Source organism: Gigantopelta aegis, chromosome 14, assembly GCF_016097555.1.
Source record: "Gigantopelta aegis isolate Gae_Host chromosome 14, Gae_host_genome, whole genome shotgun sequence".
In the NCBI taxonomy this organism is placed as follows: domain Eukaryota; kingdom Metazoa; phylum Mollusca; class Gastropoda; order Neomphalida; family Peltospiridae; genus Gigantopelta; species Gigantopelta aegis.
The window spans coordinates 46927810-46955135 of NC_054712.1; the positions used below are offsets into that span (position 1 = coordinate 46927810).

At 36.1% G+C, this 27326-nt stretch overlaps 1 protein-coding gene across 1 annotated transcript; it reads left to right on the forward strand.

The window, feature by feature from the left end:
* The first annotated feature begins 1040 nt into the window (after positions 1-1040).
* On the forward strand, positions 1041-18557 carry LOC121388502 (tubulin beta chain-like). The gene is made up of 4 exons (XM_041519856.1): positions 1041-1195; positions 4804-4912; positions 8663-9018; positions 16771-18557. The coding sequence occupies exons 1-4, from the start codon at positions 1139-1141 to the stop codon at positions 17587-17589; spliced, it is 1341 nt and encodes a 446-aa protein (XP_041375790.1). The 5' UTR covers positions 1041-1138; the 3' UTR covers positions 17590-18557.
* The last annotated feature ends 8769 nt before the right edge of the window (positions 18558-27326 follow it).

Genomic DNA, 27326 nt, shown 5'->3' on the forward strand with positions numbered 1-27326 from the left:
TGCCTCGACTGGGATCCGAACCCAGTACCTACCAGCCTGTAGACCGATGGCCTAACCACGACGCCACCGAGGCCGGTTATTATTTTTAAAGAAGGCGACATGCATGTGGAAAGGTGATTTAAAAAAAAAAAAAACCTACAGAGCACATATCCATCAATTAGCCGTACAAACAGTAAACAAATAAAAAATAAATACAAATTGTAAAAGTTGCACCTGTATTAAGATAACTTCTTCTTTTTTTTCGATTTTGTTTTTTTTAATTAAAAATTCAAGTCTCCCTGTGGTTAAAAACTTCGCCATCTCTAAAGTTTGAGAAAGAAGTGACTTCGCTCTATGATTTTGACCTCGTGTGAAGCCCTGATAATGGCTGATTATATATATATATATATATATATATATATATATATATATATATATATCAGTGGCGGATCCAGAAAATTAATTTTGGGGGCCCGAATGACATGAGGCGGATTGCCAATGGAACTTTGGGGGATGTTTGTAGGGGATCGTAAATTTTTTAAATATATATTAAAATTATAACTGTCGCAAAATTTAGCTCCTGCCCCCCCCCCAGATCCGCCTCTGTATATACTGCTGATACTTTTTTATCTGCCCCCACCTAACCCCCCACCCCCCGTATTTCCGGAACACCCCTAAATTAAACAACATTCAGCATAGTGCCATTCAATTAAAACTACCGGAACAATAATTATTTTACAAGTGTGGCGCAAAGTTGTTGCTCACCAGTTTCCAACCAATCAGTAATTTGTTTACAAATTGACAATACTTTTCCGGAAATTCACTTTCTTTTGAAATTAATGCGCGTACAGTGACATTGGTCATGGTTATCAACATATAATGCTGGTGGTGATTTTTATTCATACATAAATTTAATTTATTTATTGTTATTATAGGGGATTTAAAACGATCGTATTAAAAGTGTTTTGAAGAAAGAATAGTTCCCAGTTTTACAAAGATAGCCAATCAGAACCCATCTTACAAATCCACTTATATCGGAAGGATATAGCGGTCAAAACGAACACTATAAATAAGTTGACGACGGATTTTTGTGCGGTAATCTGTTGAGACTTGGTAAAAGATATTTTGTTGGTGAATTACAGTAAAATACATTTCGAAAATGCGTGAAATCGTTCATTTACAAGCTGGACAATGCGGCAACCAGATTGGTGCCAAGGTATGTGAATGTTCTAATGCTCATTTTTGGTATTTAATATTAATTGTACATCACAGTCCTGTGCAGGCTGTGGGTTAAAATGTCACCCAGTTCTGGCAGTTATTTGTAGCACTATTTTTTCTCTTTTTCTTGAAACCGTCATTGTTATTCTGAACTGAAATAACGCATTTTAAAATTTTTGTTTAATGTTGTTGGTACCTGTTTCTTATGATTTTAGGTAAGATTAAAGATGAGTGTCCGAGAAAAAGCTCGTTCATTACACTGGGTCTGGCGGCGGTGGGCGGGAGGCTTTATAATTTATTATTTGTTAGTTTTAAACAATTATTGTATTGTTTCTTTAGAAGCATGTTAAAGTGTGTGTGTGTACAGTAGCAATGGGATTCGCTGGATGGAAATGTGTGTTTCCTGGTCTACACTTTTACAGCATGATTTGCTGGTCCAGTGATTCATTCCTAGGCATTATCATGTGTCATAGCCTCTTCATGGTATAAATAGCAGGCTGTAGTTGTCCTTCTGTTTGAACAACATTGCAGAATGTTGACTGCTGACGTTGTAGTTGTTGTTGAGCATGAATTCGACCTGTACCCCCCTTTCAAGGGTTAGGGTTAGTTTTAGAGCATTGATATAGAGGGGTACGGGTCAAACTCTTTCCTCACCTCCTTATCATGAGACTGACCATTCTCAGATTCGTGTTGCACGTCAGATCCGCTGACCTTCACCCTAGCATGCCTAGCAACCAGTAAACTGGGTGAAAACAAATGGCTCATTTACACTGAATCACCCATCAGTGTTAGGCATTTTTGTCCATTGAGAAGCATAGCACTTCTATTTTGGATTCTGTCAGTATTCTTGTTATGCTATAACTACACCTGAACATATGTTGCAAAATAAAAATATTTTTTGTTAATTTTACTTAGTTGCCATATAAACATAATGCAGATTCATGATATTGCACGTGCGTGTGCATGTTATTGCATTCATGTACTTCCGATGTTTTGTTTTAGTAGTCCCCAAGTGTTAATCTGTTGCCAATCAAAACATCGAAAGTTACTATAGGCACCCTCACACCCCCCCCCCCCCCCCCCCCCCCCCCCAAAAAAAAGTATTTATCAAGACGTTGTGTGGGTCCGAACATAGGCCCCTTCCCAAATAGAAAGTGACACTGAAAATTCCCAGTTTCTATGTTAAAGTCCCAGTATAGGGGCCTATATACATATTTAATTTATGTCTGTTCAGTGTTTCTGCCAGAAATTATTTGAAATGTTTGGGTATGGCGCTATGTAATTGAATGCAACCAGTCAACAGGGGATTGGGGGAGGGAGGGGGGGGGGTGAATTTTAATTTTAGAAATAGGGTTAAGAAAATCATACAGTAATGATAAATAAACAATTTGGGTATGGCGCCAGGTACCAGTTTCACTCTCTGGCAGAAACTCTGCTGTTATAATAAATTAATTTAACAGTGGTGTATTGCATCATTCAGTTGCCTGAACAAAATCTCAGATATGATTTACTACCGCTAGTTTTCCTAATCCCATCAGACATGGAACACTGGCAAAAAAAAAAAAAACCCACCTGGATAAATCCGTGAATAAATATTAACCGGTTTCTGGTCAAACCGAAGTTGCAAAATTGATGTGGCGACGCAGTTTGGGTTTTGGGTTTTGTCTTTTTTAAAAGCATGGATTGGACAGAAAAGGTGGGTATATACTTTTTTCGTTTTTTAAATGTCCTCTGCCTCTGCTTTGGTTCCTTCTATTGTGATGTCGGCATGTGCTTTGCGTGAATGTCTATTATAAACTGCCCGAGCATTTATAGATTAATGACCATTCCTCGTGGCCTAATGGTAGTGTGATATATATATATATATATATATATATATATATATATGAATATTTTACAAATATTCCTGAGGAGTACCTGTAGTAGGGAAACCATGACAAATAGCAAGTCACTCAAAGCGTACAACCAGTTGTGAGCGTGTTTGTGTGAAAAAAATATATATAAAAGGTAAAATATATATAATATATATATATATATATATATAACTTATGCATCTCCACCCACCACCTCTTCTCTCTGCTTCCCCCGCACACATGCACACACTAGAGGAAGGGAACCCCAAGAGATTGTGCCCTCTACACAGACACACTCCAGATACCGTTCCCACGGGCATGCACTGCTAAATTACGAAACCCACAATACTGACGTTATCATCTTCACAGCTGAAGTAATGCCATTACAAAAGTTAAAGGATGCCCCCACATCGTCCCAGGGTTACAGTGGATGAGAAAACTAGATATAGTATTGCCTTTTTTGTAAACTGTCCGTTTTTATGAGGATCTTCGTTTTAATTTGTTCCAACATGCTCAGTTATGTTGCAAATTTTGTTTGTTTTACCTAATTTAGAGAGTTGTGTATTTTAATGTCAGAGCCTAACCTTGCATTTGTAACAGCCAAAACCTTGGTTTTTTTTAGACACAACGGTATTATTTTAATTGTACATACTTCTATTTAACTATACTGTCTTTCATAATCCCATAAGGAATGGCTTATGTATTTTTATGTTTGTTTGTTTTAGTAAATATGTGATGTACATTAGGTCAGACGTTAATAAATTATCTGTTAATAAAGTATGTTTGTCTATATTGTGACAGCACACTGCTGCCTGCACCTGTATGGCTGGGTTAAGTTAATACCAACAACTTTAAGTTATATATTTACTACATTACAATAAGCATGAAATTTAAGCACCATATTTTAAGCGATTCTGTATTAATATGGCGATAATTATAGATCTATGGCTTTTATATTGTTCTGAAAATTATCAATGTTTTGCAAATGCTTAGGTAGACTAAATAAAAGTATTGGGATACTTTCCAAGCGTACGTTTGTATTTAGCTATCGACAAACTGATTAGTATTTTACATAATAACCTAAATGCATTAAAAAAAGAAGAAAAACGTGAAGAAAAGAAAATGCGCTAATTCAGTACCACATTTTATTTTTTTAAATTTACAAAATATATAATCATTTTATTTACAAAAATGTACAAAATATATAAGTAAAGTGTGACATGTTAATGCAATAGAATTTTTTTTACCATGTATAGCCCTTCCCACAGGGAACGTGTATTTTTAATACTATGAAATTTACTACAAATCATTTATTTCACACAATTGCACACAAAAATAGGTTTGGTTTTGTTATTTCCAAAACACTTTCTTCTTAAACCAAACTGATTTATTTACAAAATAGGAGGATGTGAAGACGGAATATAGGCCTACGACCCGGCCCTATGTTAAGTCAAATGTGCTACTGATAAGTCGTCACCGATTTCCTACAAATCATGTTCATATGCACACCAGCATGTCAAATGTCTGTTTTATTTACTCCTATATCCTCACTGATATGAACTGTTGAGTACAGAGGTGGGTAAAGTTGGATTGTTGCACCCGTGGTTTCCCCCGTCCTACCTATGGCTTGATTTTGGAATTTGTGTGCAATTTAAATCCATGTCACAAACTGGAAATAGCATTGTATGTTCATTGTTCATTGTTCATTCTAATGGTGGTTTTTTATTATTATTTTTATTTTTATTTTTTTCAGTTTTGGGAAGTGATCTCTGATGAGCATGGAATTGACCCTACAGGAACGTACCATGGCGACTCTGACCTCCAACTGGAGAGGATCAACGTCTACTACAATGAGGCTACAGGTACCTTGCAAGTTTATATCTTTAACATTCTTCTTTTTCATCCAACATTTATCTAAGGTTTTATCCACTGCATTGTTGTTGGTCATGGTTCAAAGGAGACTGCACTAAATGATGTTCAAAAGGCGCAGCATGTTCTGTTTGAAGGAGAATGTTTTGGTTTAAAATATTAATAAAATGCATGTCCTGGAAATACTTGAATTTTGTCATTTTTAAAATACATGGCTGGAAATAGAGACCGCACCGGAAGACTGGTAGCACCACTTGCATCTGTTACACCATTGCCGAATGCAAGGTTTGAAAAGCACATGTTAGTTAACGTCTATAAAACATTTCTTTAATATTGGAAGAATACCAGTACTTGTAATAGGTATAAAATACATTGATAAAACTTTACAACAAATATAGAACTCGTTTTACTTGCCACTTTACGTTTTATTCAGTGACAAAGTGAAAAAGTAGTAATACCACATTTAATTATTGAAAAATAGTGTTGTCGTTATTGCAAGTATTTATTTTTGTGAGGTAATTATATTTAATTTATTACTCTTGCAGTACATGACAAAATTTAGATGTTTTGATTTATTGTGTAACTGATCACCCGTTAACATCTTCCTGTTTGTGTGTCTACTACAATCCAAGATGGCGGATATATTTTTACATTTTCAATGATTCGTTATTATGAATACATTTATTGTGGCCCTGACACATCTGTTAGGGAATCACATAAAAGTAATCCCTATAACCACATCTTTATAATTAACGGATGTAGGACAAAATGTCAGTGGGAATAAAATGTCAAGTAAAAATATTAACTATTAAAGTGGAAGGAAGTAAATGTTTTATTTAACAACGCACTCGACACATTTTATTTACGGTTATATGGCGTCAGACATATGGTTAAGAACCACACAGATATTGTGAGAGGAAACCCGCTGTTGCCACTTCATGTGCTATTTTCGATTAGCAGCAAGGGATCTTTTATATGCACCATCCCACACAGGATAGTACACACCACGGCCTTTGTTACACCAGTTGTGGAGCACTGGCTGTTATCTATTAAATGGTACCCAGGTAAAAATGTCATCTCTGACTATATACTTGATGTGTAAAAACAACTACTCCTAACTACATATATTTTACAAGTTTTCGTTTCACCAATTAAACCACTGTTTGCACACCTTTGACAACAACAGCAAGTAAATGTGTATATAATTGTCTCAATAACACAGCATGGGTGATGTAATTTTGTTTTTTAATGCCACTAACTTATTTTTAAAAAATCAAAGACAGACTAGCTAATAAGCCATATAAGCCATACAACCAACAATGAAGCATTCTCTAATTTCAAATTTTGTAATTATAAAGAAACTCAATTTCCCAAAACCTAACATACATCTGTTCTCTCTTGCTGTCCTTCTTTTCTCCTCTCTCCTCACTGTCTCATTTCTCTCTTCTCTCATATAACACACAAGTTGACGTTTTGACAGAGATACAACATTAATGGTACACATTTTGTCCTCTTACATATTGACCATTGACCTGTATATCACTTTTTTCGTGGCCGATTGATGCTCTTCACTCGTACAATTGAATGCTGTAATAATGCAGGTAACGAATGAGGAGTTACTGATTACTACATGTAGCCCATGACGATGATGGTAATGTTCATTTGTAATGCACAAATGAGTTTTATTACATTCCACATGTTGTATGATATATGCTTATGCAACAAAAATGGCCGTTTTCTTATGTTTAACCCTTTTTGGGGGTGGATGGGTATTATCATGACCAATTAGTCGATTATATTAATGGTATTGAAGGTATTTTATTTGAAAATATTGAATACATTCCTAAAATCTTTTTTTGCAAAACGGAGTTACCTACCCTGATTAATTTTGGGGGTCAGGGCTAATGAACTATTATATATTTTTTAAATTATTATTCTTATTCTTTTAAAGTTATTTCTTCAGTATAGCAAACAATCAATATCATTCTTGTCATATTTAAAGTGTCCGCGGTCCCTACTAGAAAGAGCATTCAATTTCCTTTTGGAAATTTAGCGTAAAACTTTGGTGGGTTTTTTTTTTTGGTTTCATATCTTTAGTTTTCTTCTTGTATAACCTGTCTAAATTCAGACATTTGTTATATAAAAAAATCATGTCCTGGGTATGTCCATGGATTTTATGTCTTCAAATGTAAGAACCCCGTTATAGTCGATTGAAATTACGGTTTCATATTTTAAAATTGTGTAGTGCTCTGAAACTTGCATGGCAAATCTCAACACAATACTGAAAAAAATATTCCCTGTATGATCAGTTTCACAAGCAGCTTTTGCTTTTGATATATATTTTTTGGACAGTATTTCAAACATTTTTAAAAGTGATACTGTAAATGATGAGCTTTTGTGTCAAGTCGTTCACATTGATGCTGAAAGTTGAACTTGGTCTATCGGGCACTTCTATATAACGACCACCTGCCCATAAGGGCTACCCTGAAACACACACACACAAAATCATATTCTTCCCACCATATATCATCGTACAGCGATTTAGTTCCCAGTAAATCCCATTGTTTTCTGCAATGTCTCACATGACTGGAAAGTTTGGAGATTTGATTCAACTCGACAAAAGAACAAACTTATTTTGATATGTTATTGTCGTAAACAAATATACGTTTACTAATGCTAAGCATTATTTTAATCCTTTTGTTAATTTGGTAATTGTCAATAGCTGTTCAGCTCGAATCGTTACTCAATAACAAGGCGACTTCTTATTGGCTGTAGCCAATGAAAGCAGAATGTATTACAGTATCTGATTGTTGTGGTATTATCAAAGGCAATTTATAACCAAGGTGCATGCGTAGTCCCTAGTGTCAACCGGGCATGATTGTTCACAAAAGTTTGCACCAAGCGTCAAACATTAATGAATTTAATTGAGCCTGTATGCTTTGGTAAAGTGCGACCGTTGTGTACCAAAATTGTTTTCTTTGCGGTTCGCTATGTAATCCCAATGCAAGTACCGTACTAATGGATTAGCAGTAATATAAAACTAATAATGAGTTAAACGTCACTTGAGTAATAAATTTCAATTTTGTGTTATTTATTTATGCAGTGTTCGAGATTAACGATATCCCGGGGATACCAGAATTTAATTTTGGATAACAAACTTCAAGAACCCAGTATCCCACCAGGATACCATATAATACTAAATTCTCAGGTGGGATACCAGATTTTGAAATGTCCAACTGGGATACTGGCCAAAAATTTTAATCTAGACCACTGTTATGAATCAACTGTCGAACAAAATTTTATAGTGAAATATGTTAGGGTTTCGATTGAATATTTTGGGACGTCTATATAACGGCCACTTGCTGTTGGTCCCATTGAGAGATCTTTGGTGGGTCCATTGAGCTATTTCTCATTCCATCCAGTGCTCGACAACTGGTGTATCAAAGACACTGGTATGTGCTGTCCTGTCTGTGGGATGGTGCATGTAAAAGGTCTCTTGCTACTAATGGGGAAAATGTGGCTGGTTTCTGTAAAATATATTTTCAAATTACCAAGTGTTTGACATGTACCTATAACAGGTGTTTAATAAAATCGATGTGCTCTAGTTTTGGTATTAAATAAAATGAGCCTCGGTCCTAAGCAATGTGTTTTTTGTCTCGTCTGGTGTCAACAGATTGATATATATATATTTAGAATTTCAGTCGTTTTAATATACTTTTTTTTCTTTCTTTTTTTTAAATCAGGTGGGAAATATGTTCCCCGTGCTGTGTTGGTCGACTTGGAGCCCGGAACTATGGACTCCGTGAGATCCGGACCTTTTGGTCAGATCTTCAGACCAGACAACTTTGTGTTCGGTCAGAGCGGTGCTGGTAACAACTGGGCCAAAGGTCACTACACAGAGGGCGCTGAACTCGTAGATTCGGTTCTGGATGTTGTCCGCAAGGAAGCTGAAAGTTGCGATTGTCTTCAAGGATTCCAGCTGACACATTCACTGGGTGGCGGCACTGGTTCCGGTATGGGCACCTTGCTTATCAGCAAGATCCGTGAAGAGTATCCAGACAGAATCATGCTCACATTCTCGGTCGTCCCATCTCCTAAGGTATTTTTCTTTTCAAGAAGTCCCTACAGTATAGTGGGGCATACCCTGTTTGTTGCGTTCTGTTCGCATGTCGGTTACGTAAAATTAAATTTACGCGAACCGCAAATTGGTTGTCATGACCTGTAAACGTTCAGAAATTAAAACTTGCAAACTTCACGATTACTAGTATTGGCCTCAGATTAGTTATCTTCCCATTCGGTTGTCCAAAATCTGGAAATTTGTCCGTGCAAGTAGTCTTATTTGACTGATTATTTCATGGTAGACACTGACGGGGAGAGCATGTAGTTTGTAAACGTGTAACTTGTTGACATTGAAGACTTATTTGTGGTAATTCCGGCCCATGCTAAAGTAGTGCTTTTTGTGTAAAATGGGTGTACTCCGGCCAGGTTTAGACTAGTCTAAACTAAATGTTCAGTACAATCTAATTAAAATTAGCTCCACTATTACATGTGGATCTAACAGCAGCCAGTTGGAGCTCATGTCCACCAATCAAAACCTTACTTGCAGAATCATGCCAGTGATTTGAAAACATTTCCGAATTACCCTGAGGGTATACAACATTGCTATAAAATATCCTTTTAAAATTGACTCGCAAAAAAATAAGACAAAAATGCATCTATAGGCATCCTGGTAGCCCCCCGAATCCCCCTGCTCAGGCGCGCCTTCGGCATGAGTAATGCTAAAAACATCTGGTTATGCCCCTGTATTTTGTTTCAGTACTGGGCCTGTTATTCAGTTCTTTTACAATATTGTTAACTTTACCAAGCATTAAACCAATTTTTTTTGTAAAATGTTTTCTTTTGTATTTTGTTTTAACGTGAGCTAAAAACTATGTATTAAAATATAATTTCAACATAATTTTGAGGTAACTGATCAGGTAACCCATAATGAAATGCATGTTGGATCTTTATCCATAATACGAATGATTTGTTTCAATTTGCATCGTTTTTATGACGAAACCCTGATCACATTCCAAAGGGGGAAAATCTGCATTTGTGCAAAAGCAAGTAACTTTACATAAAGTTCACTGTAATCCATTAGGCCAAAAAAAAAATTGTTTTATCTGATTGCATCCCCCAAAAAATTAGGGTAGGTAGGTAGAATACTATTATTATTATTATTATTATTATTTATCATCATTATCACTATTGTTGTAGTAGTAGTAGTAGTGGTATGCACTGTTTGTGTATTTCCTTAAATTAATGGGACATTTGTATTAATTTCGTTCTTAATTTAAATACTTTATGCAAACATTTGAGATGCATTAATAATGAGACCTGTTGATTTAAGTGAAGACAAGCAGTGTTCTCGCTGCTCCATTTAAGCGGGGTGCCCCGCCCTGCTATTCCATTTTGCCGCCCTCCTTTATTTTTGAGCACCCCTCTTTATTTTCCAACACCTATCTCTGCCGCGTTGTATATGAAAAAGCAATTGACGAAACATTTATAACAGTTACCGTAACGTAATTTAAGTATTTTTAACAGCCTCTATTTTGTCCAATATCTGTATCCATTTGTATATTTGATAGACACAACAAAAGTTATATTTTATGTAAGCAATGAAAACATTTTATTATTTACGGATTCGGCAATCTCCGATTGAAAAAAACCCCTCTTATTTGGTGCCAAATTTGTCACGTGATCAGAACAGTCATTCTGTCTTTGTTTCCACTAACTATCGTTTGATATTTTGTCCTCAGTTGCAGATATAATTGGTTGAAACTGATGATTTTTACTTTCTGTTCTGTTTATTCAGCAGTTCTTTATAAAATATTGTAAACTTTTAATTTTGAGGGGATATGAACGCTTATAAAAACAACGGAAGTGGTAGTGTTTATCATTAAAATCATTTTATCTTGAGTGCCAAATAATATATACACCGTCTTTACAAAAACGAAACTATAATACTTTTTCACAGCGATTGATTCATTCGATGAAGATGGAAGTAACAAAAATGTATCTGACATTAGGAGATCACTTTACAAACATCTTTGTTGTTTTTCGTATATCTTGAAATCTTTATTAAAAATAATATTATTATTATTAAAACTTTGATTGGTCCAGCAAAACCGGAACTGCCCATGAATGTCAGACGGATATCATCTTCGGTTCAATTAAAAGACTAGGTTTTTTTTTATAAACCCCTTTGCACTTTTTTATAGGCAAATAAAGGAGTGTCTTTTCTCAGTCTACCAACACACAACAATATGGTAACCAAACAACTCCCCCCACCCTTTTTTCTTTCTTTTTCTTCGTTTATTGATGTGTTTGGGTTTTTTGAAGGGTGTGATGCCGAGCGGCCGCCCTCCTTAAATTTTCACCCAGCGAGAACACTGACGAGAATTAAGCTGAATTGATACGATTATATTTAATCGAAATAACCTGTACCAAGGCTATGTTCGTACATTCGGTTACTTCCGTGACCGACCAAGCTGTTCGGTGGTAGCTAATCAGGGGAAGGAACTCTATTACAAAAGCTTTTCCATAATTTCTCGATGTTTTTCGGAAGGGAATTACATGTGCAAAATGTATCGTATAATAGTACGTAAACAATGTGCAAGGAGGAAATACTCTTGTTTGGTGATGATTTTTACTTCTTTTTTATTTCTTTTTTTTAATAATTTTTTACTTCTTTTCAGTTTATTTTTTTTCAGTTTAAGAGAAAAAATTATGGTGGGGGGGTTAAAACTATTGACGGTCGGTCGACCGGAAACACACCTATTTTTTTGTTTGGCCTTGTCATTAACAATTGCAACACATCTTGCACTTGTTGGTTTCAGGATGATTTTAGAATAAATTTAAATGGCTGAAAATCCCAAGTTTTCATTCCATCCATATTGACAATGAGTTCCAGAATTATCATTCACTTCCACATCTTTTCCATATACATCTGATTTCTCCAATATTGTTTTCTCCATGAGCCACGACTGCAGTGGTGGTTTGGGTATAGTGCAGTATTTAACAGCTGTGACGCCACTGAATGTTTCTCACATCACTCTTCTATAAATTGTTAAGTTGATCAATGGATGATGCATAATTTGCAGTTTTGAAACTGCATTCTTAAATTTTATTTGTCAAGAATTTTCACTTTTGTAGTTGCTATCTTGTATACAGCATCAAATTCTTTTCCATTATTGGTTTTAATAATATGGCAAACCTCACTTTTACTATCTGTTAACAGTATTTACCATAAAAACATTGAAGCTTTCTTTCCAAAAAACCCAAAAACCTGACAACTTTGTTAAAGACAATACATCTTTCAGTGGTTAGTATTATTTGGTCATAGTTTGAATTTCACCACAGCACCGATGGCAGTTACCGTAGTTGCGCTCATTACTTGCAGTTTTGCCCTGAAAATCTTGCATTGTCGACGGCAGTAGAATGCTGCGGTGCCGTACCTGGTTTATTTACATTTGGATACTGCTCTTATCCACATGTTAACCGATTATAACACTTTTAAGCATGTCCGAATCATGTGAAGCGCTTGTGATTGGAACACGTGAAGTCAAATTTATTCCATTGATCTGCCAAGATGTTCTGTCGATTCGTAGAGAAAAGGATGTGTTCATTTCCATATCAAGCAAGCCAGGACGAAAATGTATGTGTTTGTTTTTTGTACTATATAAATTGTTTGTACTATATAAATTGTTTTCCTTAATCTGGCTTGTGGCAACCCTAAACTTCCCCGCCCCACCCCCTGCTCACCACTACGCCATGGCCCCCATACTACAGATATTGTTCCTACAGCCCTTGTTCATTATTTTCTTTATATAATGCCAATTAAATGAAATCGCAACCCAGTCTTATGGCGTCGGTGATTACGTCAAATCTACCACCAGATATTTCTTATTGGCTGCAGTAAAACGGCTTTCTTCCTTTGTCTTGCATAAGAAATGAGCTAGCCAGTGTCTATGATTAGGTCTGTTGACTAGAAGGGAACGTCTTGTTGGCTACAGCCTAACGGCGATTTCAATTTGCAAGTAACACCACCAGGCAAAACATCAAATTTTATGATTCACAAACTAACATTGTGATCACTGGTTGATGCTTTTTTCATTGTTTAGCAATTGGGCATGTTGCCGATTTTATATACATTCAAATTTTGTTTTAATGCTACTGCATCCTTATGTGGTCCTAAGGTAGATTGCACTGTAGTACGTTTTATGTTAAACCATATCAATGTTTCCATTTATTTCAGGTATCGGACACAGTGGTTGAGCCCTACAATGCTACCCTCTGTCCATCAGCTGGTTGAGAACACGGACGAGACATACTGTATCGACAACGAGGCTCTGTACGACATCTGCTTCCGTACTCTGAAACTGACTAATCCCAACCTATGGTGACTTGAACCATCTGGTGTCTGCTACCATGTCCGGAGTCACAACCTGTCAAAATTCCCTGGTCAACTGAACGCTGATCTTCGTAAACTGGCAGTCAATATGCTTCCATTCCCACGTCTCCACTTCATGCCAGGCTTTGCCCCACTCGTCTCCTGTGGAAGCCAGCAGTACCGCGCCCTGACAGTCCCTGAGCTTACCCAGGAGATGTTTGATTCCAAGAACATGATGGCTGCCTGCGATGCACGTCATGGCCGTTATCTCGCTGTTGCAGCTATGTTCCGTGGTCGCATGTCCATGAAGGAGGTTGATGAGCAGATGTTGAATGTCCAGAACCCTTAATTGTTTACTTCTACTTACGCATCAATCAGACTGGACTCTACCAAAGAATGCACATGCATGTCTGCAGTTCATTACATTCTTTAAACTTGAATGATTTTGATTTGGTGCACTTTATTCTAGTACTTAAAAATGGTGCACTGTTAGTGCAATTATGCTAGATGCATAAATAATCAATAAGTTTTTATTCCAGTATTTGTGAATCGCCATTATGATTTATTTGTTTGGGGATGGTAAAAGAGGTGTGTTTGTGGATCAAAAGCAAAAACGGAACACGACAAAACTAGGCTAAAACATAATTGTACACAAGACCTTTCATTAGTCACTCAAATTGTGCATTTAATTATTTAGTTTCGTGGGTGGCGGGGGAACTTGAAAAGCATAAATGAGACATAAAATCCCAACCACAAAATTTGGCTGAAAACGGTTATGTAGGGTAGGTCGGCTTTTAAGAAATATATATATATATTATTATTTGTATATATATTTTATTATTTGTTTTTGTACTTTGTACGGGTCCAGATAAAAATATGTATTTCTTAACCTTTAGACTACTGGATTAATTTTTAACAAAAACCACGTTGAGTGGGTACAAGTTTATAATTTTTTAGTCACATATATTCACTTAAATGTTTTATAAATACCTGAAATAAAGTTCACATATGAATCGGTAAGTATTATTTTCGTGTCGTTTTTTGTAATTTTTATTATTTTAGATCGGCTAATGGTGATTAGGCCAAAAAAAAAAGAAAAAAAGTTGCGTTTACTTGCGGGCATTTGTGGCCAGCTGTCCAGTATTTGTCCATTATTCCCGATAACGGTGGTTTTCTGACCAGAATTTTTTTTTAAACCCGAACTTTGATTCATATTGCAATATTTGGTAATTTTTGTTGTTAAATCGATCAAATTTATTATCAAATTAGCTGTCATAATCAGATATCGATCCCTGAAAATGACCGTGACGTGCCGCCATTGTTGTCAAGCAAAAATACTTGCCGAAAACCACTTTTTCAACTCAAAATTTCAAGGTATTTTCATTTGAAAAAATCAAAACAAAAGCCACCATTTAAAAAAAAAAAATCTTTTTTCTTTAATTATATTTCTGTTTCCGGTGAGTGTCGTGTGCAAAACGGCGGGAAATATGAATTGGGGGAATGTACAGTATATCGACTGTATATACTGTACATATCTCGCCTGCAGTACTCGGACGGTTAAATAAAAATAATACACTAAAAAAAAAAGGTTGATCCCCAGAAACACATTTTTAAAATCCTTATATACTAAATGAAAGTTTAGATAATCTTGAAAGAAATGGCGTAACATTTATAAATTAACCTATTTTTATTAGTAATCACATCTGAAATGTTCACCATTTACAAACATGAAATCATCAACCTTTGCCCAACAAAAACATAGAAATTAACTTATATGACATAAAAAAAAAAAAATATGACATAAAAATTTTTTAACTTGATTTTACAATTATTAAAAAAAAATTAAATAAAGGAAGTCCTTAGTCTGGTGGCCCTGGGGTAAATATTTTACAGTATAAATGTTGTTTCAACATGTTTAATATTAAAGAGCACTGTTCAACAAGGATACTTGGATGGAAAAGTGAACTTGTTTGTTAAGAGTAGAAATAACAAAAAACCCCACTAAAATATGCTACAGATGGATGACTTGTTAAAATTTGTCAGGCCAGATGGGTTTGCCTTTAAGTGGTTGGGTGGGTGCATTGATAGTGTTACATCTTTTTGTATGACAACATCTGTGGATCCATTCAACTGATTGTTTTTTCTCTTGTTCAACCAGTTCACCACAACTGCAAAAGCTGTGGTATGTGCTTGATTGAAACATTTTATTGCTTTTTTAAAAGAAATGGATTAAGCATAAGTTATACAACTTACTAGGTCTTCTCCATAATGCATGTTAACAATAATATATTTGTGCTTTCCCGTCTTGGAAAGTGCAGATAAAACGTCCTTTGTTGCATTAGTGGAAAATATAGTGTTTCCTCTGACGACTACATGTCAAAATTACCAAATGTGTTGGACATCCGAAGCAGATGATAAAGTAATCGGTGTGCTCTAGTTACGGAATTAAACAAAATAAACTAAACTAAGCTGCTCATTTCAGAGATAACTGGTATTATGTCTTTATTTATTTTTGTTTTACTTAACCATACATGCTTAAAGCACTGGCTACTTGACACAATGGTACTAGATGACAAATACTGATTTAACTAGACGAGGTTGATATTTTACATATTATAAAACATGATTAGTGAATTCTATTTATGTTATAACACTTGTAAAAAAATATATAATTTTAATTCAGTTTTTAGTAAACCACAGTACTAAAGTTGCCACCGTCGGTAATATGACGTTATCACAATTACCACAAATTAGTTTTGCGTCGCGCATTTTAACTAAATCTTTGAAAACTTGCGCTCAGGTACACGGGTCTTGTTGGCTTGTAAGCAAATGGCCCATCCACAGCAACACATTACCTAGAGACATTGCTAATTTGTATACCAATATTAATTGCATTAATACACTAAAATTATAGGTTTTTGGCATGGGCAAGTTGTAGGAGATTATATATATATATATATGCACACACACACACACGTGTGTATACATATACTAGTTCAATGCAAGCCTTACTTAAACCAATAAAAAGTTGCCTTGTAAATTAAATGACGGACCATATACAGATATATAAGACTTAATATGATTAATGATGCACTGATGCACTGGAGCATGTATGTTTCAACTTGAGTAAAACAATTATTATATAGTGACATTGCAGGTCAATACACGTATATATCCATTATGGCAAGTTCAGCTGTCCATTTTGGACCAACACAGGTTCAACCATTCGTTTTGGTCCAAAAATGATGGTCGTTGGTCACATGGACATGTGGCCGTTGTATGCAGATAAAATATTGAAGGAACTTTATTGGGTGGGATTTATGGTGGCTGTTGGACCAGTCTTGACTATATATTAATATTTATATGTACATATTACTCCTTATTTTGAACCATATAAATTATGTTTCCTCTTCATTTCAGGTATCCGACACAGTGGTTGAGCCCTACAACGCTACCCTCTCCGTCCATCAGCTGGTTGAGAACACTGACGAGACGTACTGTATCGACAACGAGGCTCTGTACGACATCTGCTTCCGTACCCTGAAACTGACCACCCCAACCTATGGTGACTTGAACCATCTGGTGTCTGCTACCATGTCCGGTGTCACAACCTGTCTCAGATTCCCTGGTCAACTGAACGCTGATCTTCGCAAACTGGCGGTCAACATGGTTCCATTCCCACGTCTCCACTTCTTCATGCCAGGCTTTGCTCCACTCACCTCCCGTGGAAGCCAGCAGTACCGCGCCTTGACAGTCCCTGAGCTCACCCAGCAGATGTTTGATTCCAAGAACATGATGGCTGCCTGCGATCCACGTCACGGTCGCTACCTCACTGTTGCTGCCATCTTTCGTGGCCGCATGTCCATGAAGGAGGTTGATGAGCAGATGTTGAACGTCCAGAACAAGAACAGCAGCTACTTCGTCGAATGGATCCCCAACAACGTAAAGACAGCCGTATGCGACATTCCACCACGTGGTCTCAAGATGTCTGCCACCTTCATCGGCAACAGCACCGCCATCCAGGAGCTGTTCAAGCGAATCTCCGAGCAGTTCACCGCCATGTTCAGGAGAAAGGCTTTCCTCCACTGGTACACTGGTGAGGGCATGGATGAGATGGAGTTCACTGAGGCAGAGTCCAACATGAATGACTTGGTCTCTGAGTACCAGCAGTACCAGGATGCCACCGCTGAGGAGGAGGGGGAGTTTGATGAGGAGGAAGGTGATCAAGAAGAAGCTTAAGTTTAGAACAGTGCAGTCTCCATCAGGACCCTTAATTGTTTACTTCTACTTACACATCAATCAGACTGGACTCTACCAAAGAATGCACATGCATGTCTACAGTTCATTACATTCTTTAAACTTAAAATGATTTTGATTGTAGTATTTGGTGCACTTTATTCTAGTACTTAAAAATGGTGCACTGTTTGTGGACAATTCCATTGCCAGATGGATAAATAGGCAATTGTTTTTATTCTGATCTTGACCATCGCATAATATCAAAAACGTAAATAACTATATCGAATATGCAAAAGCAAAAACAAGACTATTTTGAAAATGAGATTTGACAATTGGGCTGGAAATTCTTTTTACGTAGGGTAGGTTGGCTTTTAAAATAAATATATATCTCTATCTCTTTATCTCTATCTATCTATCTATCTATCTATCTATCTATCTATATATATGCATGCATGCATACATACATATATTGTACTTCATTCAGCTCTACAGGTCCAGATAAAAAATATATATTAATTTGTTTTTAAATCTTAAAAAAAAAAACAATGCATAAAAAAAAAGGTTGGGTCCCCAGAAATACATTTTTAAAATCCTTATATAAAGCTTGTTGAAATTGGTAAGAAATTTGGGCTAGTGCTTTATTTTTTGGTGGTTTTTGAAATTTACAAACCCACTAGCCCTATGGCTAGTGACTTTTAGAAAAATTTTCATACCCTGTGATCAGCACTTTAAAATGGTGGTCTATGTGCAATTCCATTTCTAGATGTTTAAATGAACAGTATCTTTTTTATTTGTTGACCGCCAGTTGTCTGTCATCTGTGATATAAGCAAGACTGGTCTAAGTTTTCTCGTGGTGGTCACAAACTTACAAATTAGTGTTCTTCTATACTGGGTCTTTTCAATTATTTTGTACCATATAAATTCTGGCAACCATATGATGTCCGGAGAGAGAATAAAAACAATCCATCTTTTAAATGTTTTGTTTTGTTTAGTTTCATATATGTTGCTTTAAATACTTTTCTATTTCCAAAAAAAATAATATGCATTTTGGGGTTTGCACACTGCTTTTCATTGATTGCGACCATATTTTTTCCCCCGTTGAGGACAAACATTTAATATGGTCGCCCCCTGCCGACCGAACCAAAGTTGATATAAACAGATTAGCAATAATCACGGAACGGGACAATTCTGGCGAAACTAGCTGTATATGACTAATCTTCGCCTTGTTAAATGCATAGGAAGGTATTTTGCGGAGATAAAAATCATTACATTGATAATATTGCAACCATGTTTTCGTCAAATTAGTTAAAAGGGATGCTTAAGCAAGGTTTTTGGTCTAGTATGCTTATTCTAAAATATATAATGCATATTGCTTAATATCAACAAGTATATTATATTTAATTAATTAAACTGTTAAATGTGACTGCTATTGTATATAACGGGTGCAGCCATTTTGTTCCATTCTGGCAAGCTGGTGGTTGTTTTGTACATGCAGTAACGAACATACTGATTTAATTTCAACTTATTTTTGTGCTTGTATTCAAGCACGCTGTCCTGGGCACATCTGGGCCGTCTGTCCAGGACAGAGGGTTAGTGGTTATTAAGGGAGAAGGGGGTGTAGTGGCCTTACACCTACCCATTGAGCCCTTAATAGTCTTGGGGAGTTCTGTTAATTTTTTTGAAGGTTGCAATTTTTTTTTTGCTCAAATTAATCAAATTTTGGTCATGTTCCCATAAACTACCTAACTAGAAATCCATTGGTAGCATTTTTTCTGACCACTATCATGGCAGCCATCTTGAAATTCAAAATATAATTTCTTCATTTATCTCCACTCCCATTTAACATAGAAACATATTTTAGGGTCTATTTAAACATGTTAGTGAATTAAAATATTTTTTTATTATTATTCATCTCGCATGGCAACCATCTTGAAATTCAAAATGGACGTCATTCCATTAAATTTTTTGCTCTATCTTTACTCACATTAAACACAGAAAAATAATTTTGGTGTCAATTTACATCTATAAGCTCAGATGATTATTTTGTAAAAAGGAAAATCGTCGCATCTTGAAATTCAAAATGGCTACCACTTTAATAAAATAAAAAAAATCAAATATCTCAACTCCCGGTTAACGTGGAAACATAATTTTTTGTCTATGTACATTTCTGTATTCCATGCATTGTATTGTTTTCATTTATATAGTATTAGATCATGAAAGATCTAAAAACGATCTTGAAATTCAATATGGCCACCATTTTAATACATTTATCTTATATCTCAACTCTGGTTAATGGACAATTTTGTTGTCTAGATGTATATTTCAGTGGTCAATGAATCTAATTCTTTAGATTTGTAGTCGTCCAATTATGGCAAACATCTTAAACTTCAAAATGGCCACGGTAATCATTTGGCAAATAGGTTTTTTTCCTAGTCTACATACAAATGTAACTTTTGTGTTCATTAGTACATTTTTAGGTCAAATTATTATAATATTGCAATACTAATGACAAACTAATGAAATAAAGGAACATAACTGTAAATTGTAATGTATAATGGCATATTAGGCATCTACTTCATCTGTAATAGTATGCACATTGCAGCAGTCCTCGTCAGTTTCACGTTTGCAATGCTCTGTACATTGAAGGTTGCGTCGCTTACACTAAATTACAGTACATTTATCTGAACACTTGCTAACATCACAATTGCATCTGATCAGTTCTACCACAGCTTCTGGTGCAGCTTGCAACTCCCAACAGCAGTCACACATATACCAACCCCCTTGACCCAACCAAGTTTGTATGGATCAAGAATGTCCAGATGTAGCATGGTCTTGAGCTCAGACATGTGCTTGGAGATGTGCTCTTTGGGTATGCTGTTTTTATACCCCAGAGGTAGGTAGCAGTGTTTTCACACTTTGGTGATGGTTTCTTGAACTTTTCATCTTACAGTAGCTGCATCAGTTGTAGAAATGACCCTTGTGCTTGGTTCCATGCAGTAAAATCTTCACATTTTTCACTGACCTCTGTATGATTAATCACCGATTCCAACCTGACTTTGGTGTTACTAATATATGGAGTTTTCATGAATACATGGAATTCTCTTTATTGATGTCCACCATCACGAATTGTGCTGCTGTGTCATATTCAGTTAAAGCATGGACATCTGGTAATCCGAGTCCATCTCTGGAAACTGTTCATTATACAATGTATGAAGGTTGATCTGGTTGTGATTTACGTATAATTATTTGTGTATCCTAATGGTGATAAAAACCGTCTTATGAGTATGAGGAATCATGTGTCATTGTCACATGGCCTGCAATAGTTTTTCGATATCGTAGCACTCGGATAGCTTCGAAAATTTAGCCTGGCTAGTGAAAATATCTGATGTCATCTTTCATCAATAGTATTGTTAAAATATAAATCTTACACACATGTAACCGTCTAATAGTGAATCAAAGCATGCAGGAAATGCTTCTGTTCACTGACAACATATATGGCAGATTAGAAGTGAATATCTGCACCAGACACCGACTTCGTTTTTATCCTGAGAAGATCACACACTGATCCCAATAAGTATCGGTACAGACGTAAGTGGCAACCAAATCAACATGCAACTAACTGACGATGAACTGGGTTTAGAAAGAAAATCAACATTACCAGGGTTGCATGTAGTAACTGGATGTGACACAACCGGACAAATTGATGGTATATGCAAACCAATGTTATTGAATGTATTCGGGAAAGCTCCACTGGCTATATCTGAAGCTCTTGGCCAACTTGGAATTATTGATGAATCATACAAAGGTCCGTACCCCATTGTATTAAGCTCAAGGGTCATGTGTATAATTGATGCAGCTATTCTGAGGATAGAAGCTAAGACACCATCACCAATCCAAAGTGTGGCAACACTGCCAAATATCTAATAACAGCATACCCAGAGAGTATCTCTCCAAGCAAATATCCTAGTTTAGGATTCCATGCTACATCCAGTGATCTAGACTGGTATCAGTAAATGTTCAAGTAGATGAACCTGTAAGGAATACAATTCAATTTGCAATGTACAGAACTCTATATGTGGTGATGGTTGATGCAATACACATGCCATTACAGATGAAGTAGATGCCTAATCAGGGGTCAAAATGGAAAATAATAAATTTTATTCAATTTTCAGATGCATGTATGTAGGATATTTCTTTAGAAATTATTAAAAAAGTGGCTAATTTAAACAACATTCAATCAGCCAGATACTAAATGGATGAGCCCTGCTAATGAGTCATTGTGAATTAGTCTGTTCCTCTATTTCATTAGTTTAAAATTTAGAACATGAAAGTCATTAGTAATGCAATATTTTTATTATTTCACATAAAATTTATGTGGACTAGGAGGAAAATTATTTGCCAAATGATAAAATTGGTGGCCATTTTTAAATCTCCATGTGGCTGCCATTTTTGAATTTTAACGTGGTTCCATGACTGGAAGATGGTTATAAAAATGTCACCCTTTAATTCATTGATCCTAAAAATATACAGACAAAAATAATTGTGCTTCTGCCTTAACCGGAAGTTATGATATATGAAAAATACATTAAAATGGTGACCATTTTGAATTTCAAGATGGCTGCCACGACTGGATGACTATAAAAATGTCATCATTAAATTTGTGGCTACATAAATGTACATATAGACAAAAAATACTGTGTGTCTATGTTAACCGAGAGTTGAAATATATGGGAAAATATATTAAAATGGTGGCCATTTTGAATTTCAAGATGGATGCTTAGGTCAGACAACAATTTTTGTTTTCACAACTTCATTCACTGAGCCCATATATGTAAACAGATACCTAAATTGTTGTTGTGGGTCAACTGTGAGTAAATATATATATAAGAATATTTAATTGGTGGCCATTTTGAATTTCAAGATGGCTGTCATGCCCAAATGACTAAATAAAATGTTATCAGCAAGTTCATTGCCCTCATAAATATAAATAGACACAAGAATTGTGTTTCTATGTTAAATGGGAGTCAAAATATATGTGAAATATTCCAAAATTATGGCCATTTTGAATTTCAAGATGGCCGCCATGAACAAATGACTGAAAAAAATGCCACCAATGGATTTCTAATTCTGGATAGTCTTAAGAATAAAAAGAAATACATTTTACTGACTTTAGCAAAAAAAAAAAAAAAAAAGCAAATTTACATAACTGGCCTCAGATTACAGTTATCTTCCATTTGGTTGTCCAAAATCCGGAAGTTTCACCGCGCAAGTAGTCTGCTGTTTGACTGATTATTTCATGGCAGACAGCTATGAAGTGGCAACTGTTTGACTGAAATGACAGGGGATAGCATGTAGTTTGTAAACATGTGTAACTTGCTGACATTGAAGACTTGTTTGTGGTAATTCCGGCCCATGCAAAAGTAGTGCTTTTTGTGTAAAATGGGTGTACTCCGGCCTGGTTTAGAGGGTGTGTCTGTTTAAACCAATATGCTGGGAGAAAGAGCTGGACAACAGGGGTTGTCCTTTTCAGGGTATGTGTCCCCCATGCAGGCAAAGGTACATACAAAACTTCACGGGCCTGCTGATATTAATAAAAATGTTATAGCCACTAAGGCTATATAGAAACATATAGCGAAATTAATTGTGGTCTGAGGCCAACTGCCTGGACTATTAAGAACTCACTCTGGGTTGGAGCCTGTACCAACCAACCTGTAGTCCGATGGCTTAACCACTGCGCCACCGAGGCCGGTCGACGTACTGAAATCGTACACGGAGTGGGTTTTTTTTTATTAATAGACCTCTATCACATTCCACTGCGCATGTGCCCGTTGCGGGGTAACTCGAGGATCTCGCAGAAATAGACCTGTGGTCAAGTTGGGGGGGCATAGACAATGGGAGGCCACGGAATAGGAATGTGAATATCCATGATTAATTATCAGGGCCGTAGCTAGGATTTTTTGTTTGGGGGAGGGGAACTGAGTAGTTAAGTCTAAAACTCCTTTTCTTTAAGTTTATATAATGCTTTCCGATTTTTTTGGCAAAAGCCATATTTAAAACCGAGTTTATAAAAGTGGGGCTATAGTCTCCCCCCTCCCCCCTTCCCTCTTGACAAGCGGCTCCAGAGACTTCGTCTAAATTAATGTTTCTCTGTCATGTATGGTTGACCTAATTAGGTACTGACCCCCAAAAAAATATTTGATGACAATATATACATTTGATTTGTACCTAAAAGTACTTTATTGAACCAACTACATAACCACCATATCACACTTATTATTGATATTTTATAATTAAAAAAAAAAATTGAATTATGGGTACGGTCCATAATTCTGAGAAAAATAACGGCTATTTGGAGAGCAGAGGTGTGACGTATTATTTTGATTCACGTGACAGGCATTCCCCGAATAACCGCAGTGCCAACGATTTACCAAGCTCGTGTAACGAGAACGCTTGACCGACCTCTGCGACGTAGGGTAAATAGAAAAACCCCCAATGAAAATAAGTTATTAAAAATTAATAAAAACATGTACTGAATGATATTAAGCTTATACATTAATTTATTTTAGTAACAGAAGTATGTTAAACATGGGCGGATCCAAGGGGGGGGGGGACCAGGGGGACGCGTCCCCCCCAAAAATTGTTCAAGTGCCCTCAAAATGTCCAAGTGCCCTTTTTGTTTGTAGAATTTTTTTTTTTTTAAGTAAACAATAATTATATTGTAGATAAATGAAATCAAGATATTCGTGTACATGCGCAAGCTTGCAGATATGTGTCTGTGTTATTGAGTCTCAATGGGGCCCCATTGAGGTTCTAACGCGAGTGACGCCAATTTACTTCATTATTGCTAGTATATTATGACGTAGAACTGTAGGAATTCATATTAATTGTAAATATCAAAACTTGTAGTAAGGTGCCCTTTTGACGAGTCAATGTGCCCTTCTTTTTTGGTCCCCCCCCTAAAAATATTTCCTGGATCCGCCCATGTTAAACGTCGATAATCCCGACTAGTTAGGCCTTTGCATCTATAGGTAAATTTGGCGTCGTGGCAGGCCATCGGTCTACAGGCTGGTAGGTACTGGGTTCGGATCCCAGTCGAGGCATGGGATTTTTAATCCAGATACCGACTCCAAACCTTGAGTGAGTGCTCCGCAAGGCTCAATGGGTAGGTGTAAACCACTTGCACCGACCAGTGATCCATAACTGGTTCAACAAAGGCCATGGTCTGTGCTATCCTGCTTGTGGGAAGCGCAAATAAAAGATCCCTTGCTGCCAATCGGAAGAGTAGCCCATGTAGTGGCGACAGCAGGTTTCCTCTCAAAATCTGTGTGGTCCGTAACCATATGTCTGACGCCATATAACCGTAAATAAAATGTGTTGAGTGCGTCGTTAAATAAAACACTTCTTTCTTTCTTTCTATACGTAAATTTATCGTTAGTCGTACGCGAAAAACTCTGGAACACAAACACCGTCATTTTCCACCTTGTCAAATTCATTATTATACAAAATATGCCATACCAGCTGACTTGGGATAGGAATTGTTACATTTTAAAGAATACTCTGAACTAGACGGTGTTTATATACGATGTGATTATATATACGAAGGCCGTGTCTATAGCCTCCACTAACGAGGGCTGGCTATATTCACAGCAAAAATGTATATAGGCGGTAAACAAGTACATGTAGTTGATTGATCCATATTACGGAACCATCTGGAACAGGAGGAATACATACTAAGTACTGTACGAACAGTGCATTTTCTGAACAGGGGACGGGGTGGGGGAGTATATGAATTTAGCGGACCCTTTTGTGTACGTTTTCCATAGATATGAATAGCGTCATATTGTCCCTACAGTACTAACAAAAAATTAATTATAATAAATAAATAATAATAATAACAATAATAATGATGATGAATGAATAAATAAATAAATAAAAATAATTACAAATTATCAGCGGCTGAGGTAGATTAACTGAAAGAGAAACTAACTACGGACAGTACACAAACTAACAACAGGGCTTGAACTTAATAATTTTTCACTGATTGCATTTTTGAGGCTGCTCACGTAAATTTTGTAAAAAAAAGAGTTAATTTTACCGTAAATAAATATGACTAAAAGGTTATTTTGCTGTATTTAGTCACATTTCAAATGCTCAAAATTGCAAGGGCCAATAAAACTCAAAATACATTTTTTGTATAGGCTACTAGTAAAGCTAGTACTATTATTATTATTATTAGCCTACTACTACCTTTTTGGGGTGGAGGGGCGGTGTTTTATCTGGAGGAGTTTTGGCTATAAAAATGCAAGATTAACGTGCGTGCACACGCACAAACGGCAGGCTGAACTTGTCCCTGCACGTAGAACTGAATACAATTAAAACGTGTCGTGGAATTCCCTCGATCGTAGTTCAATTAAAATGTTTTGGATCATACAATAACTAGGTTTGGTATTCCAAATGAATGTAATTTCCATTTATAATGCATATTTAGAGAAACAAGGCCCACTAAATCCGTGATTGAGCTCCTTTAAAGCATTCCTATGTAAACTTTAACATGTTATACGAAATATGTACGTTAGTGGCTAGAGATTCACAGCTCCAACGAAGATACGACGCTCGTGACAACTGTGGATCATGCCCCCCAATTTGTATATAGCCTCGATACCGTCCAATTCGGTAAGGGACGGTACTCTTTGAGCAATGGGAATGTGAAAGAGGTCTATTGGTCTATTCTGTTAGTTGCTTCTGCCTGTGATTTCTGATTGGCAGGTGTGTATTTGTTAGGTAACCAGACGAGCCAATTAATTACCGCTGTCTAGAGAGAAAACTACAAACCGGTATTGTGTAATATTACCTGTCGCCCTAAAATGGTAATGGACATGGTTTATTACTGTAAATAGTTTTGTAGAACTATTGATTTTAGACTAAAATCAAAGAACTGACCAATTACGTTGTCACAAAGAAAAGAACATTATAACTTTGGTATTATATCGTGGGTTGTCGTTTTTGGTCCATCGTAGCATACCAATATGCCAAATGGTGTACATTTTTCCGTTGGTTTATTTAATAGAAGGAAATACTATAACTCCAATTTTGCAACTTGAAATATATTTAGTTAAATAGTTTATTATATTATCACGTCATTTATGATGTTTTACAAGTCCGGTTGATCAAAGAAAAGCGTCTTGTAAATTACTGCTTTTGTTTACACTGTGCATACAGGAGTTGGTCGGAGCTGATGTCACTTCTCCCCAAGCTAGAGTTCCGGTCGCATCGAAATGAAAAGAAAATGGCTGTCTCTAGTTAGCAGGAGTAATCAAATTACACGTTTTTCATTTATTAAAGTGTCAGTATGTGTTGGTCGTCCGGGTATGCATCTTTCCAACACATACGGCTCGTGTTTGAGTTTACTCTTCTTTTAAAAAATGTTCCGTGGTACACCTTATGAAACACTTTATTTAAAAGGAAAATAAAAGTTTTTAAAGGGACAGACCCTAGTTTTTAAACACCAAGGCATGTTTTTCACTATTAGAGCCGTTTATGATCACTGAAATCAAACATTACTTATATTTTATTGTTTAGATTATCCATTTCCGTACAACCGAAGTGTTTCTGGTCATCCTGGTGTTTATAATATCACATAATGCATTTTTCATATTTTTAAAAACGCACATGCGTCTGAAAATAACGTTTATGGAGTCGTGTATTAGTATATATTTTAAGGGTATTTCAACATCACAGAC